This window comes from Sander lucioperca, chromosome 7, assembly GCF_008315115.2.
Source record: "Sander lucioperca isolate FBNREF2018 chromosome 7, SLUC_FBN_1.2, whole genome shotgun sequence".
Taxonomy (NCBI): Eukaryota; Metazoa; Chordata; class Actinopteri; order Perciformes; family Percidae; genus Sander; species Sander lucioperca.
Genome location: NC_050179.1, coordinates 19,177,819 through 19,193,585, shown reverse-complemented (window position 1 = coordinate 19,193,585; position 15,767 = coordinate 19,177,819). Strand labels below are relative to the sequence as shown.

The 15,767-nt window shown below is 40.3% G+C and overlaps 1 protein-coding gene across 7 annotated transcripts in view; it reads right to left on the bottom strand.

Annotated features, from left to right (window-relative positions):
• The window catches only part of LOC116046819 (pleckstrin homology domain-containing family A member 7-like), a 148,028-nt gene that overhangs the window by 50,811 nt on the left and 81,450 nt on the right, over positions 1-15,767 (bottom strand). For all 7 annotated transcript variants that reach the window (XM_031295240.2, XM_031295245.2, XM_031295243.2 and 4 more), the window contains one exon: positions 2,506-2,623. In XM_031295240.2, coding sequence (XP_031151100.1) covers positions 2,506-2,623 — 118 coding nt within the window. The remainder of the gene's footprint in view (positions 1-2,505; positions 2,624-15,767) is intronic.

Here is a 15,767-nt window from a genome sequence, read left to right as displayed (position 1 = left end):
TCCTGTAAGACAGACAGGTAGCAGTCAGTTGTAATTACTTCACATCTACCCGCCTGGCTCTGAATCCTGCTTTAATCAAGCTAGAACGCCGCCACCAACCCTCCACCTCCACCTCTCTTTCCAATTAAGCCCCATGTTTTCATTCCTGCGGGCCTGTCATGGATCTTGGTCAATCGCAGAAGACCTCTACACCCCCATTCATCATCATCCACAGCTGGCATGAGTCAGCTAAAAACTGCTGCTAACCAGGTCCGTAAGTGGCCGGAAATGGCTCCCCAATACTGCCAATATGACCACGACAACTACTAATACTACTGCTATTACTGCTAATATTTTATACATATACTGTAGATCTCATCTGAAAGAGGAGAGTAGGAAAAGATAGGTTGACATAATCATTTCAGCATATTGTGGTTAAATAAGAGCAAGATCAAGAAATACATGTGAAAATTAATGCAAGACTTTACGTCCAGGGGTGGACAAAAAAAAGGCAAGAAGTGAAAAAGATGACCTCTGATGAAAAAAATGAAAAACTTCATGCAAAGTCAAAGTCCATTTAGCCTCTGTCATTTTTCCTGGGTTTAACCAAGATGCCAAATGTTTGCCCTATTACCGACATCTTTATATCCAGCTCAACAGCTTCTGCTGTGACATTCTATCTTACATTACTCTCTGGACACAGATACAGCTCTAATCTTTGCAAGTGTTTTAAGTGTGCTCTTGTAACCATTCTAGGTTACTTGGTTATATAGCAACAACTACAAGACAGTGGTCTGTGTGATAGGGCTGAATTATGGTGAAGTACTCATAGTGGACCAAAATCTTCCAAAACAATCTGCATGATTCAGCTAAAAACTGCTGCTAACCAGGTCCAGAAATGGCCAGAAATGGCTCTCTAGTACTGCTAATATGACTACGACGACTACTACTACGATGACGACGACAATGACTACTACTACTATTACTGTTAATATTGTATACATGTACTGTAGATCTCATTTGAAAGAGGAGAGTAGGAAAAGATAGCTGGACATAATCATTCCAGCATATTGTGGTTAAATAGGAGCAAAATCAAGAAATAAATGTTAAAAGGAATGCAAGACTTTCACAGGGCAAGTCACTTTTTTTTTGAAGGTGATAGCGTTTGCTTGCCGAAATGCTTCAGGCATGACTTCCCACAGTCTAGGGAGCCTGATGGCCAAAGCGCACCTGTCAGCCTTAGGACAGAGAGACTGTCAAAGGAGTCTAAACATCTCTCGCTGTCCTCTGGCTCATAAGAAACAGACACTCTGTTTACCATTTAACAGTTACTGCATTAGTCCATTTGACTTCACCCATCACAATAATTAATGTTAGCATTCTGCTGAGCAGAATGTCAGCCTGTGCAGGCGTCTGCACTGTGTGTATTTCTTCTTCTAGAAACAAGTTATTTCTTAATGGAAGAAAACAGGAGGAGGAAGCTGATCTATCAAAGACAGAGCGAAGGGTTTTAGAGGTTTTCATTTTTCCTGGGTTTAACCAAGATGCCAAATGTTTGCCCTATTACCGACATCTTTATATCCAGCTCAACAGCTTCTGCTGTGACGTTCTATCTTACATTACTCTCTGGACACAGATACAGCTCTAATCTTTGCAAGTGTTTTAAGTGTGCTCTTGTAACCATTCTAGGTTACTTGGGTATACAGCAACAACTACGTGACAGTGGTCTGTGTGATAGGGCTGAATTATGGAGAAGTACTCGTAGTGGACCAAAATCTTCCAAAACAATCTGAAACTCTCAATCTGTATTTACTACTTGAGGGGAACACTGTCTACCTTTAAAGAGTCTAAAACTTGAGTCCATTTTGTCATTTTCATCACTGGGAAAAGCCATGGTCATATGATCATATGCAGCTGCAGAGAGGTTTCTAATAGAAGAATACTTTAGATTTCTTTTCATTCAAAATTAGATTTAATAAAACACACCAGAATAAACTGCAAGTATAAAAGGGAAAGTAGTGAGCAACACGGTTTCATGTTAGGTGGCAAATCAAACTGAAACTAAATTAAATATTGATTGGGTAGAAAAATACTGGTTTATAAAATAATGGATACAGTGATTTGAAAGCAAACCGAGCACAGTGCTACAATTCACATTACATTAACAAAATGCACAGATGCATCTTTTCCCAACAGGGTCAATCATACTTAAACATGGTTGTTCTCAACATGCAATGATAGATAGCTAGATAGCTAGATAGATAGATAGCTAGCTATATATATATATATAGACACTAAAAAAAGGAGTTTGACAGCAGCATAAATATTAATATTGCACATATTGAATGGCAGCATATAAAAAACAGTTATTGCACGTTCTAAGAAAAATAGATACTGTTATTGCACGTTTATAAATAAATACTGTTAATGCAGTGTCATAGTACATGACATTAATTTAGATACAACCACAGCAAAATGACACTGAGACACATACACACAGACACAGACACAGACACAGAGACTGACCTTGGAGGCAGAGGTGGTGTCCACAGTGGAGGAGGTGATGGCAGTGGAGGCCTCGCTGACGGTGGTGCTCGAGAGCTGCTCACCCGTGGGTTTTGACATCATGGAAGCACCCTGCGGCCTGGACAAGAACACACACACAGAGAACGGGTAAAGACACCTTTTTCTAACCTGACATGGTGTTTATATACATCCTCAGGGTGTTTTTAAAGATGATTTTTTTTGCCATTTCTGCCTTTAATGGACAGGACAGCTAGGTGAGAAAGGGGAGAGAGAGAGGAGGAAGAAATGCTGAAATCGTCACAGGTCGGACTCGAACCCTGGACCTCTGCGTCGAGGAATAAACCTCTATGTATATGTGAACCTGCTCTACCAACTGAGCCAACCTGGCCACCTCCTCCTCGGGTGTTTTTGAAGAGATTTTACTGGTCAGTGCCTCACACCTTTTTCCTGTAAGGGCTGGGTGGCTAGGCTATAACGAAGTACTACAGCAGGGTGACTCTGATTCTGCCTTAATTCCCCTTTATTTGACAGTCTATTATTTAGAAAATGAGAGAAAGAGAATGATAACTTGTGCTCATTTACTGTATGTGTGGCTCTAAATGCGTTTCCATTTGTGTTTCACCATCATCTGCTTCTCTATTGTTGGAGAAATCTCAGTCTGACCTTCTGACTCCTTACAAATGGTTTCTTGTCATTTTGGTTATTACTGTACAGTGTGTGAACTACAGCTCATTATCATCGTTTGTTATGTATGTAAAAGACTCAAGTAAAGTAACTAAGTATGTAAAATAAATAAGACATCGAGGAGGGAAGGATGGGTGAGGTGTGCTGAAGTGTGACGAGGAAATATCTGGATAGAGAATGCCAGATTCTGTGTGCGTGTGTGTGCGTGTGCGTGTGCGTGTGCGTGTGTGTGTGTGTGTGTGTGTGTGTGTGTGTGTGTGTGTGTGTGTGCGCGCGCGCGTGCGCGCGCGGGTGGGTGGGTGCGTGTGTCATTGACAGCTAACATCTGACACTGAGGTCGCTGAATAACCTGAGAAATTTTCTCACTTTCTCCACCTGACAAGCCTTGGAGAGCAATGAATTAAGTCCCTCATCTGTGTGTGTGTGTGTGTGTGTGTGTGTGTGTGTGTGTGTGTGTGTGAGATCTATTTCCCTTTTGTACCCTCAGGTTAGCACAGTCCTATTACTTTACATGACCGTTTCACAACAGCAAGCTGATAAATAGCCTTACCAACCAGATTCACAGCAGAAAAATAAAAAGTGCACACAGCAGCAGACTGTTATGTAACTACTTGTGTCTACTTCAAGAAGATAAATTAGCGCCAGTTTGTATTCCCGCTGTAAACTAAATAATACAGTCACAAAGTTTTTGGAATTACGTTCAATGCTTTAAAAAGGATTTATGTTTCTACTTATTTGTTTTGGATGTAATCTGTATTTCGTTTTATTGGGAAGCATTTTAATGCATTAAGCCTTAAAGTCTCAAAGAGAGAAAAACTGAAAATATGGAAATTTAGAGGGAGGTCTGACATATGATAAGAGTCCGTGCTCAAACCAGATACGTCACAGGGGAACGCTGGGTCAACAGGACATCCTAGAATTCCTTATTTTTAAAGAGATTTGACCTCATAACCTCAAATGATGGCAGTAAACAAGCTGCTCCACCTGAATGGCCTCATTGACAGGCAGCAGCTACGATGTTAATGTATATTTTATCCATAGATTTCAAATTGGCTGGTGAAACAATGTCAGTGGCTGGTAAGTTTTGAGATTTTTCATTCCTATGAATCCAAAAATCCAGGTCAGATGTCCTTCATGTTGTCATTGCTGTGTGAAAACCTGTCAACTCCTGAATGTCAACGGTTCTGTATCTAGTACAGTACATAACAACCTTTTTTTTCAGACTGACCTCCGTGCAATTTAAGGTTATCCAACAGTTTATGAAAAGATTTTATAAGCAAAAAGGATCACGTAACTTTTTCAACCAATTGAAGACCAAAGCAGCGACATGCAGTATGTAATTGATGTGGATGGTAACACAGTCAGTGAGATACCTATTCCATACCGAACCTGACAACAATAAAACAGTTAGACTCCAGACCAGGCTATAGACTTACGTCATCTATAATAAAAGGACTGTGAATGAATGAATGAGTCACTCCACAAAACAAACTATTCAATAACAACAAAGTGATTTCCACACTGACACCCGGACTTTTCTGAAAACTGTACAATAGTGCTAGTATAAAGAACCAGACGGATAACACCGGTCTGAGTTCAGGCTTTAAATCTTTCTGTTCAGGGTCTTGATTTTAGTCTGAGCCGCTCGCTTCATACATTAATTGACTTGCACAGCTCACGGCAATGTCTAACACACTTCACCTGAAAAGGTCCCATGGCATGAAAATTTCACTTTATGAGGTTTTTTAACATTAATATGAGTTCCCCCAGCCTGCCTATGGTCCCCCAGTGGCTAGAAATGGCGATAGGTGTACAACGAGCCCTGGGTATCCTGTTCTGCCTTTGAGAAAATGAAAGCTCAGATGGGCCGATCTGGAATCTTCCCCTTATGAGGTCCTAAGGAGCAAGGTTACCTCCCCTTTCTCTGTGTTGCCCGCCCAGAGAATTTGGCTCGCCCATGAGAAAGAGAGAGACATCATGGCTTGCAAACAAGCAAAGTGGCAGTTGGTCAAGGCCACACCCCCACCCTCCACCTTGTCCCCCCCCCCCTCCTCCTCCTCAATAGCATTTAAAGCTACAGACACAGAAATGGCACATCCTAAGGAAAGCTCATTGTGGGACTGGCTCCAGTGGCTGTAATTCTGCACCAAGGCTGAATTTCGGGAAAGAGACTTCAGATACAGTATTAGTGGACCACTAAGGCCTATATAAAAGGATCCAAAAAGCAGCATGTCATAGGACCTTTAAACACATTTGCGAACCTGCTACAACAAAATATGAACACATCCTCTTTTCTGCAGTCTTTTCCAGCAGCATTCACTGGAGGTCATGTTCTGATCCATTTTTTAAGACAAGCGGCATGTTTTGGATGGCTATGTTTACAGTTGTCAAGGATACAGGAAGAGCATGAGGCTTTTCCAGTTCATTACCAAACACAGCTCCACAGTATATTTTGCAGGTTTACCAATACGTCTGGAGCTTGTTTGTCCTTTTCATTTGCAAAATCAGTCAATTTAGTTTACCTTTGATACATACTAGCCCTTTGCTTGTCCAATTCATGTGAATTTTTAAGTTGCGCTCCAGTGTTATTTTTCATTTTGTATGTGTAACCCTGAAAGACTAGCAACAACTCAGTGGAAGCCATGGAGGATCCTAATAAGACTAAAGAATGATGACGAACATGCTGCACTGATACCAGTTTACTGTGAATGAGATCTAAATATCATATCTAAAGGTTAACTTTTTTGTAATGCAGGTTTAAAAGAAAAACAGACTTCACACACACACACACACACACAAATCCCAACACAACGTGACTGCCTGCTTGCTGGCTACAGTCTTGAGTATCTCGTTGCATGATGACAGCCCTGTTATTGCTGCTGTCTAATTGTGGTGCGACAGATGAGATGTTCCACGCTGGATGTTTTATTGTCAATGGGCTGACACCAGGCGGAGTGTGTGTGTGCGTGTAAATCTGTCTGATTAGTTTCAGAAGGGAAAACACTGGCTGTGTAATGCATTCTTCCATCCAAGAATCCAAACTAATTACCTCATACTATATTCCTCTCTGACACACAACCCTCTATCTTTTCAAATAAATCCACACATTTCGTATTTCTGCGAACACAAACTGCTGTTTTAGTGAACAAATTATGCTCTAGTTTGTTTGATTAACAAATATTTCTACAATCGATCACAATTTTGGTCTCTTTTTCACTTTTTCTTACTTCATCTTTGTCTCACTTTTTATCTTGTGAAGATTTTGTTTTTCTGTTGCAGCCATCCTCCTGTATTTCGCTCTTTTTTCTCTCATACAAATCAGTCGACTGAATGCACTCTCATCTCTGCCCTCCATGTTGCAGGCTGCACTCTAACACACCAATACAGCCACCAGTTTCAGTACATTACCAACTTCTAGCTACAGATGCATAATGTAAATCTCTCGGATGTGATGTGGGAGGGTTGAGAGAGAGAGAGAGAGAGAGAGAGAGAGAGAGAGAGAGAGAGAGGGAAAAAGAGAGAGTGAGGGAGACATTAGCTCTCTATCTTTTTGCTGTCAAGAGAATTTCATGCAAACTTTTGAAAGGTCAGGAACTATTAAATATAAATTTGATGCATTTTCATCAAAGTCAAAAGACAAAATAATGCATTCACTGGACCAATTTTAAATAGAACTGATTTTGAAAAATCATTACTGTCAGGGAAAGTCATTCTCTGATTATGAGCTAATGTTATAATTTAAAAACATGGACAGGCACTTGGCTTTTTGTGCAACAAAAGTGAAGCACTCAACCGACCAATAATAACAACACTTTGCCTTCAGTGTACAATAGGAAATTCTTTACAAAAACATCTGTCTTTATGTGTGACATTTGGGGGATTGTGTGGAATCTTTTTGATATGCAACCTTTTGCAAATAAGCAGTTGAAAGGTAAAAGTGACTGAAGAGCAAGAGACAGCAAGAGTGTTTGTAACCTTCTTGTTGAAAGAAATCAGCAGAGAGAGGTAATAGAGACTGAAATGGAAGGGGGGATGAAGTAAAAGACTGAGCCTTTGATTTTTTCACAGAAATATTCACTTAAGAAATAGTCACTTTCTCTGCAGTGAAGCACACAAGGCTCAAGTCTTCTTATCGGCCATAAAGGACACAGATTATACTGGGAGTCTGTTACCTCACTTTCTATAGGAGTTCACCTTACTTCTCTCAAGTGAAACCGATCAGAGAGGAGCTCCTGAGTCTTTAGGGGTACAATTTGGCCTTCTAGTGAAGGCTAGCTCTCACTCAGGAGGGCTAGAGATAGGTATGACCTCTCTTTTCTGTGAATTAATCTGTACGCAACAAAACTCCTGGAGGGAGGGAGAGAAAAGTTGCAGCGGTCTGAACCGGTCTGAACCGGCCCGTCTCAAGCCAGCTGATAGTGGTGCCTGCAACTCAGCTGGTCAAGTCGCAGAGGCTGGTTTTAGAATGTAAGGTACGTCACCTCTTTCCACAGCCAATAGCAAATTCATCTTGTATAGTCGGCTACAAACTATAGAAATAAAATGATCCATAATTGTATTTTATTTCTATGTTACAAACGGTTAACTGGTCCAAATGGCTCAACTATGGGCCAACGTGCGCCCGAAAGCACGTACGGTCGAGCGAGTTAGAGAATGACTGAAAAGAGGGAGCGCCTGGGACAAAGCCGTGAATCAGATTCATCACTAGAAATGGAACTTTAGCAAGCAGCTCACTATCCAACCCAGTCTTGCACTATCACTAACGATATCCACATTCATATTTAGACGCAACAAATTATATATTAAGCCACAAAAAGCCTGGAAGTCTGAAGTTAGAACAGAAGTACAAAGAGTCGTTCCGCATCATAAATCGCATTGGCGTGAACTGGCAGGTTTTAGAACGCTGCAGACCGGTGCGTTGCAAGTAGTTGAAAGTTTCAACTCACCTCGTCGCGAATCTTTGGTCTGAACTGGGCTTCAGGGCTGAGTGAAATCCATGTAACAACAAATGCTCCAACACGGGGAATCAACAAGGAGTTACTGTTCATCAACTTATTTTGTACATATCCAAATTCCAGTAACAATAATTCCCCAGCTTGTAACACTGCAAGAAGTCATTCAATAATATATGCAGTAAGCTTTTAAACCATACATGGAGCAGCATTTATTTAAGTGTTGGCAAACAGACAAATGACACCACTACTTTCTTTAGAAAGTGCTACTGTATATTCCTGTTGCATCTTCAAAGCCACCGTCAGCGCCTTACACCTTTTCCATTTAAAAAAGGGGCACTTCACTGATTTCAGTTTACTCGTCACAAGGAGTACTATAATACCCAGCTGGGGAAAACGTTTGTATAATATCTTCTGTGGCTGTGGAGGAGCTTTTCAAATCTGTAATATTAACTCATTACTTCAGTTTTATCTGAGTTTGGGCTTGAGACTTAAAATTACAAATGCTTTACAAACTGGAGTTTTGTTGTTTGAAGAGTAATGAAAGATGTAAATGAGTTTTCATCCTGAAGTTTTATCAAAAGGCTACTCTAGTGATTTAGTACTGAACTCACAATAGGCAGACTCATAAAAAATGGTCCAAAATCAAAGCAGCAGAGGTCGAGATATCCTGACTTCCAGTCTAGGTCAAGCTTCAAAAACACTGGATCCTACCATTCCCATAATGCAACTCAGTAGCATATTTCATTACACCACCTTCACACCCCAACCCCAGGTGTAGGGTGTGTGTATTTCAAGGTTGGCCTATACTAGAGACTAAGAGTTAGCTGCTTCAATTTTGACAATAATTTGTCTCTTGTAAGTGCCCCAACTTTATTATAAGTACAATACTAGATCACTGGAGTAAATAACACTTCACTGAGTTGATGAATTTTGAGCAATGAAAGGAAGCGATGTAGAGAAATCAACTCATCTACCCAAAATGCACTGGGCTGTTGTTTCACCCCCAACCAAAGACAATCCTTTGAAGTGACTTAAAAAGCTAGAGGCTTAAAGATAAACTCTGAAAGCCCACAGCTCATCATTAAAAAATACATGCAAACATGAGACCAAATATCAGGAATGACGGCTCAAAAAAAAAAACTACGTTCAGCTTCTTTGAAAAAACTTTCAGTGAATGCAAACGTGCCATTTTTTGTCTAGCCTTGCTGGAAATATAGTTCTTGGTCTCCATCTCTGACGTGTACAAATTATTGTGTGGAGAAGAAAAAAAAAAGAGGAGGCAAATAATACCCAAGGACCAACACTTAAGACGCGCACTTAGCAGCCCCGTGAGAGTATGACAGGGCAGGAACCCAGATGTAAAGGGTAGCCTACTGCATATTAATCCCACTCAGCAATACTGGCCATGAGTCAAAAGTGAAAGTACAGAATGGGCTGGAGGGCATTCATCGGCTGATCATCAGCAGGAAAGCGTCTCGCTTCCTCTTGATATGTCTGTGGGAGTAAAAGGCAGCCATGTTGAGAACAAAGAGGCCACGAAGGAGATTTAATCACAGAGGGAAAGTAATTGTCGTAAGGATTCTGACATTTTACCAAGACTTTTCCTGCCTTAAAATGATACCTCTCACAAGAAAACCGGAAAAAGTCACATAAGACGCTTAAAAGCTTTTGACAAACTCCCACAACCACAGCTACATCTAAAACACACATACAGCTGCAACACAATATGTCACAAATCAACACAATGGCCGCCCACTTAGACACCACTGACATTTAAATACAGCCTGTCTCTCACCGTGCAGCTTAGATTCTGCAGACCAAAATAAATCAGAAATGTACAATTATCTAAGAGAAAAACACAGGTACTCTTCCCTCAAACAGAGTGGAGATCATTATTGTAGCACTGACACATTGTTGAACCCAATTTACCTCCAATTATCAGTCAAGACAAAACTTTCTTTTAAACACTGTATGTTGGTAAGGACAGCCACTATCCCCATTTCAAAGGAATACTGCTTGCAATTACGGGTCTCCAAATAAATCCACCGACTGCATCTCCTCAAACTTTGTTTCCCTGACACTTCTGTCTTAACAAATCATTCGGTGAGATCTTCCTCCATGACTGTAATGGGGCCAAATTGTCTTACGCTGCATGCGGCCAGCAACGCCTTTCATTGATGTCTGATTTTCTATATTTTTAAAACATGGTGTGAAATTCGCTGCGTGCTGATTTGAGTGTCACAGTTGTCAAAGTTTTGTGTATTAAAGGAAAGGTTCAACATTTTGCGCTTATTTCAATGCAGTAGCTTTGCCACAAATTCTACCTTTAAGAAGTTTATGTTTACTTTTTGTTGGAAATGTGTGTATTCAATTATAAGTTTATTACTGAGGTCAAAGTTAAAGTAATATTCTATATATATAGATATATAAGATTTAAGAACTAGCTGTCTGTGGCAACATTCTCACAAAAAAAAAAATCACAAGAGGCACACAGCGACACGCTTTCAATCACCCAGCAGTGGTTGGTCTGCCAGAGAGGGTAGGCGGAGCTAACGCAACAGATGCGCTTTTTTAACTCACTTGTGTCGTTGTGAGTAAAGGGTTACTATGGCCGAACAAACACAGAGGCGGGGGCGGGGGGGACTACTGACAACGAAACTAGTGAAACAAGTCCAAAACCACACCAGCAAATACTGTGTATCACCATAGGTGCCGCAAAAGAGAAAGAAATGGAGATCTTTGAGATTCCAACATTGTACTGGCCTACATCATGTTGATAAGAAATTTCTTAGTCCTTCCCATTAACATACATGAAAGGGCACAAAATAGAAACACCTCTGAATATAATGTGGACCAGTACAAAATTGCTGACCTCTATGAAAAACAAACCAAAAACATTATAGGCATCATAAAAGTAGACCTTATGGCACATCAGTTGTATTGGATTTCATCAAGTTGTACAAGTGTATCTAATTACATAAATAACAAGCCAGCTTCAGAAGAGTTTGAAGCAGTTTTATTTATGTATTTACTTATCTTTGAAGAGAACATGGTGACCAATTTGCCCCTGCTTCAAGTCTTCATGCAAGCAATCATGAGATTTATATTAATCTCCTCATCTCTAAGTTCATTTATTAACTGTTGTACCCACTGTAAGATAGAAGAGCAAGAAGCTAAATCAATCAATATTAACTATGTTTTGGATACTCAAAATTAGAGAGAATGAGACCACACATACCACCCCTCCTTCAGTTCCACACTGCTGCTATGGCAACAACAGTCAACCAAAGCATTGCCATGCCGCCCCCCTGGTGCACCATGTGTTCACTCATCACATTGCTGGCGTAGCTTCTCTTAAATCACCGGATCCCATATCAATGAGCAGGGGAAGGGTCAGAGACAAAAAAAACTATGTGGAATACAGGAGAGAGAACGGAAAAAGATCTGCAGAACATGAAGATCATCATGGGAGAATAACACAGAGGAATAGTTAGGAGAAACACATGTGACAAAGGGAAAGGCATGCCAAGTGACAGCCAGGAATTCCGTTTACCTCCATTTATAGAGGGGAAGGTTTCACCAATATAGGCTCTGTTTCAGCAAATTGAAGCTTTTATTTGTCCTGCAGAGCATGACAAATATAGTTAACAAGTTGACAAAGAAATGTAGTTGCAAGTGTAACCAGTAAAATGGGAGTTTAAAATACAAAAATGACCATGGATAGATTAAACAATATAATAAAAAAAAAAAAAAAAAAATAGGATATTGCTTTTAAAATTAGTCTTGGAACCAACACTAGTGCATGCCTATCAGGATATGAGAGATTTGTATCATGTCGTGTAACACAGTTAAGCAGTAAATTAAAAAGTCTGGGTACTTTTTTTAGGATTAATGATAAAGCCTGTGATAACACAACAAGTATGGGAATGAAATGGGGAAGAAAACACAACAATTAAAATCTATTAGTTGCGAATTTCCGGGTTTTCCATTACCCTAGAGCTGATGACAAGAAGAACGACAGACAGGCGAGGTGCGATGAGACTCAGACACGCTTAAGATGCAGACACATACTGAAACCCAGACATCAGCAGCCAAGGAAGTCATTCCATCGTTCATGCTGCCAAAATAAGAGCTGATAAGGTACTCCTAGGAGCTGTAAAGTCCTGACACTTTAGCCACTTTAATCCGTGATAACCCCTGGTGAGCAGGCCCGCCGACGCTGGCCGCCATACACGCCCGTACCCTGTTGCTAATAACGCTCTCAGATGGAGTTTCAACTCTGCTTTGATGGCCTGCGAGCTGATGCCTCCATCGAAGTTGACGTTGACATCAAATGAAAATAGAAGCCTGGTTGGTGCAGCTCAGAGCCGGAGCTGGAGATGACAGATATGTACCTCAGATATGAGCTCAAGTGAACTCCACAACTTGTGTGCCAGCATGTGGCCTCAACAGGGTGGCAGTAATCCAAAGGTTAGCTCTGCTCCAGCTGAAGCTCAGTGCCTGACAGTAAAAGGAATGAATGTGTGCGTAAGCATACGAATGTGAAGCTGAAAAAGAGCAGCTCAGTTGAGCCAAAACTCCATCCTTGGAGGAATATTACAGGTTACAAAAGAGAGTGAAAACCTCAAGAGCTTCGTGCAGGCTCACAGAATCCTTAAATAGCACCACAGTGGATGTTTTGGATAGCGCCGGGGGGCCGCAGCTGAAATCGTTTCCCTTGTATCGTTTGCAGTGGTGCGATGGTAATTGGATAATTAGGGTTCACAGCTAAAAAAAAAAGTGGGTATATTATCCCAGCCTACTACATACATTAATGGTAATTACATAATCTTTGCTTTGAACCGTACATTGTAATTAGATGAGAGGAATTTCATGAATATTTCCAACCAAACATGTAACAATAACACTTCCACCATTATGAATGAGAAGACACAGGCAAGGATGATGAGAAAGTCGTAAAAAACAATTAAAAGTATTAAACTAATTAATTAATAACTCACACAAGGCCATTGGATGATGTGCTGTGAAAAAAGAACTAGGCTTTAGCAATCCCGTCTTATTAAACGTTTTAATTAATGGACACAAATATAGTGGACCCTGACATGGCTAAAATCCTAGCTACAGATCTGTCTTTTAAGAACAAAATCAGTAATTCCTCAATGTGAGGAGCCAATCAATACCACCAGTCTCATTAACAAAATATCAATCAAATTCAAATTTGAAATAGTTGTTGACATTTATGCTTTAACTATAGTGCTAGTAGTCAGGAGGCCATTAGCTTAGCTTAGCACAAAGACTGTAAACAAGGGGAAACAGCTAGCCTGGCTCTGGATCTGTCCACAAACACAAACATAAAAAACAAGTGCTCTAACTATTTTCTGTTTATCTGTCCACAAAGCACTTCAGAGTAGCATCTCCACTGGTTGCCTGGCAACGTCATGGTGATAAAAATATTGTGCCCGTCTGTTGTCCGCCAAAGAAATCTTTGAATTGACCCTTTGCTAAGCCACGCCCGAAAACCGCCACAGGCCAATCGTGGCTTAGCAACCGTAACTAGGCACGGGAGGTCTGTCAAGCTTTCGAGCGAGGGAAACATGCCGAAGCGTTGTGCGTATGGATTGTGCAAATCTGATACCCGGTAAAAGTTTGGACGGGGTGGTGGAATTTTTTTCCTTCCCAAAACCTAAAACCCAAGGGGAGAAATGCCAGGCATGGATCAAGCAGTGTGGGAGGCCCCATTTACAACTAAATGTCGACAGGATTAACAAAAACACCTACGTTTGCTCCAAGGCAAGAACACGTTAGCTAGCTAGCTAACTAACTCAGCACAGCATTGCTTGGAAATAATGACGGTTCTTTGTTCATAATACATATATTTGAACGTAAAATAAGATGATTAAAGGCAAGACGGAGGCTCACTGACATACTTAAAAATATATTTCAGCATTTTGTTAATCGCTAAAAATATAAGCAGGAGAATGTTATCATTGCAAAGTGGTCAGGCTAATGTCTTGTGTTTATTCCACAAGACTTATGGATAAGCTGTTTGATTTATAATTATTAGATTATTTTCAAATTTCACTTACCCTGCTGTGCATGAACATAGCTGTCCTCAATGTGTGTGTTTCCCATTTGAATGGTCAGCGTATGAGGCGGCTGCTGCTTGCGCTGGGACCTATAGGCTTTAGCTTCAATTTTGATGAAATTATTCTCTAATCGGTTGCATATTATGTCGTGGATATATCCCTCGAATGCATACTGCAGTCCCTTTTGTCTTGCTCTCTCAGATATTTCACCTGTTCGCCAAAAATTACTAATTATCTCCTTGGGAATGTCTGACACCGGTGCATACATACTGTAATAGACGTTCCAGGTACGAAAGCTTGTCAGGCGTAGCAACAGTAACTAAGGAGGGCGGGGCTTAGCAAAGGGTCAATTATGTAACCACAAATTGTTGTTTTTACATTTCTGTTTGTGTACGGACAAAACAAATGAGATATTATTTCTTAATGAGTGAGCTTTAAAGATTTTTGTACACAAAGAGCGAGGCTAGCTGATTCTTCCTGCTTCCAGTCTTTATTCCAAGCTAAGCTACTGTAAAAGCCTTCCGGCTCCAGCACTATATTTAACACAGACACATGAGAGTTGTATTGATCTGATCTAAATCTCAGCATAAAAGCGAATAAGTAATTTCATGAAAAAAGCCAAACTATTCCTTTAATACGGACATGTGTCGTACTTAGTTTTTGGAAGGCATCGTCACGATTCTGGCTGATTAGACCTTTCTTCATCCTCGTCATGATCATGATGATGAGAGACTTTTAAGTGCATTTTATTTTTACAGTGCAGTAAAGTTAGGCTTCTTAAAAACAAGCTTACATAACTTTTTTGGTCCAAGTACGTAGCTTTTTCTGAAGATAATCATACCATGGGAAATGATCTTAAAATTCATCTTTAAAAATAAAAACCAAGAGAACTTCATAAAAGGCCCATGTGCTGATATGTTACCCAAGATAACCCAAAGGTTTTAACTTAAAAAAACAAGCACAGATTTTGTACCCCAATACAGTTTGTTCAACATCTCCATTAAACATCTTTGAACACTTATTTATATTTATAAAAAAAAATAGGACCCAATTAAATATAGAACAAGTACTGTATTTTCAGTCTGATTAATTCTGATTCATTGCAAGTGACCAGGGGATTTGTTAATCTTTATTTTCTTCGGGCACTTTTTTCATGAAGCTTCTTTAGTCAATATTCACATGTGGGTTTAACCGGTCTTCCAAAGCCATAAAGTATTACCCTCGAGGACGTTCTTTACTGAGTATGAAGTTCGATGCTGGCTGATTGTGCTCAGATGTGCCTTGCATAATCACTGCAAAAAATGTCCTCGAGTGTATCACTGCAATATTACACTGAAGCACAAAATAATGCAAGTATTCTGCTTCTAAGTGCACATCCTCTAACCACTTTAATCTAGTGCAGGACTCACTATCTATTTTCACAAGCACATGTATACACACACAAATGGCTGAAGTGCAGAGTGTGTGTGTGTGTGTGTGTGTGTGTGTGTGTGTGTGTGTGTGTGTGTGTGTGTGTGTGTGTGTTGCACAGACACAT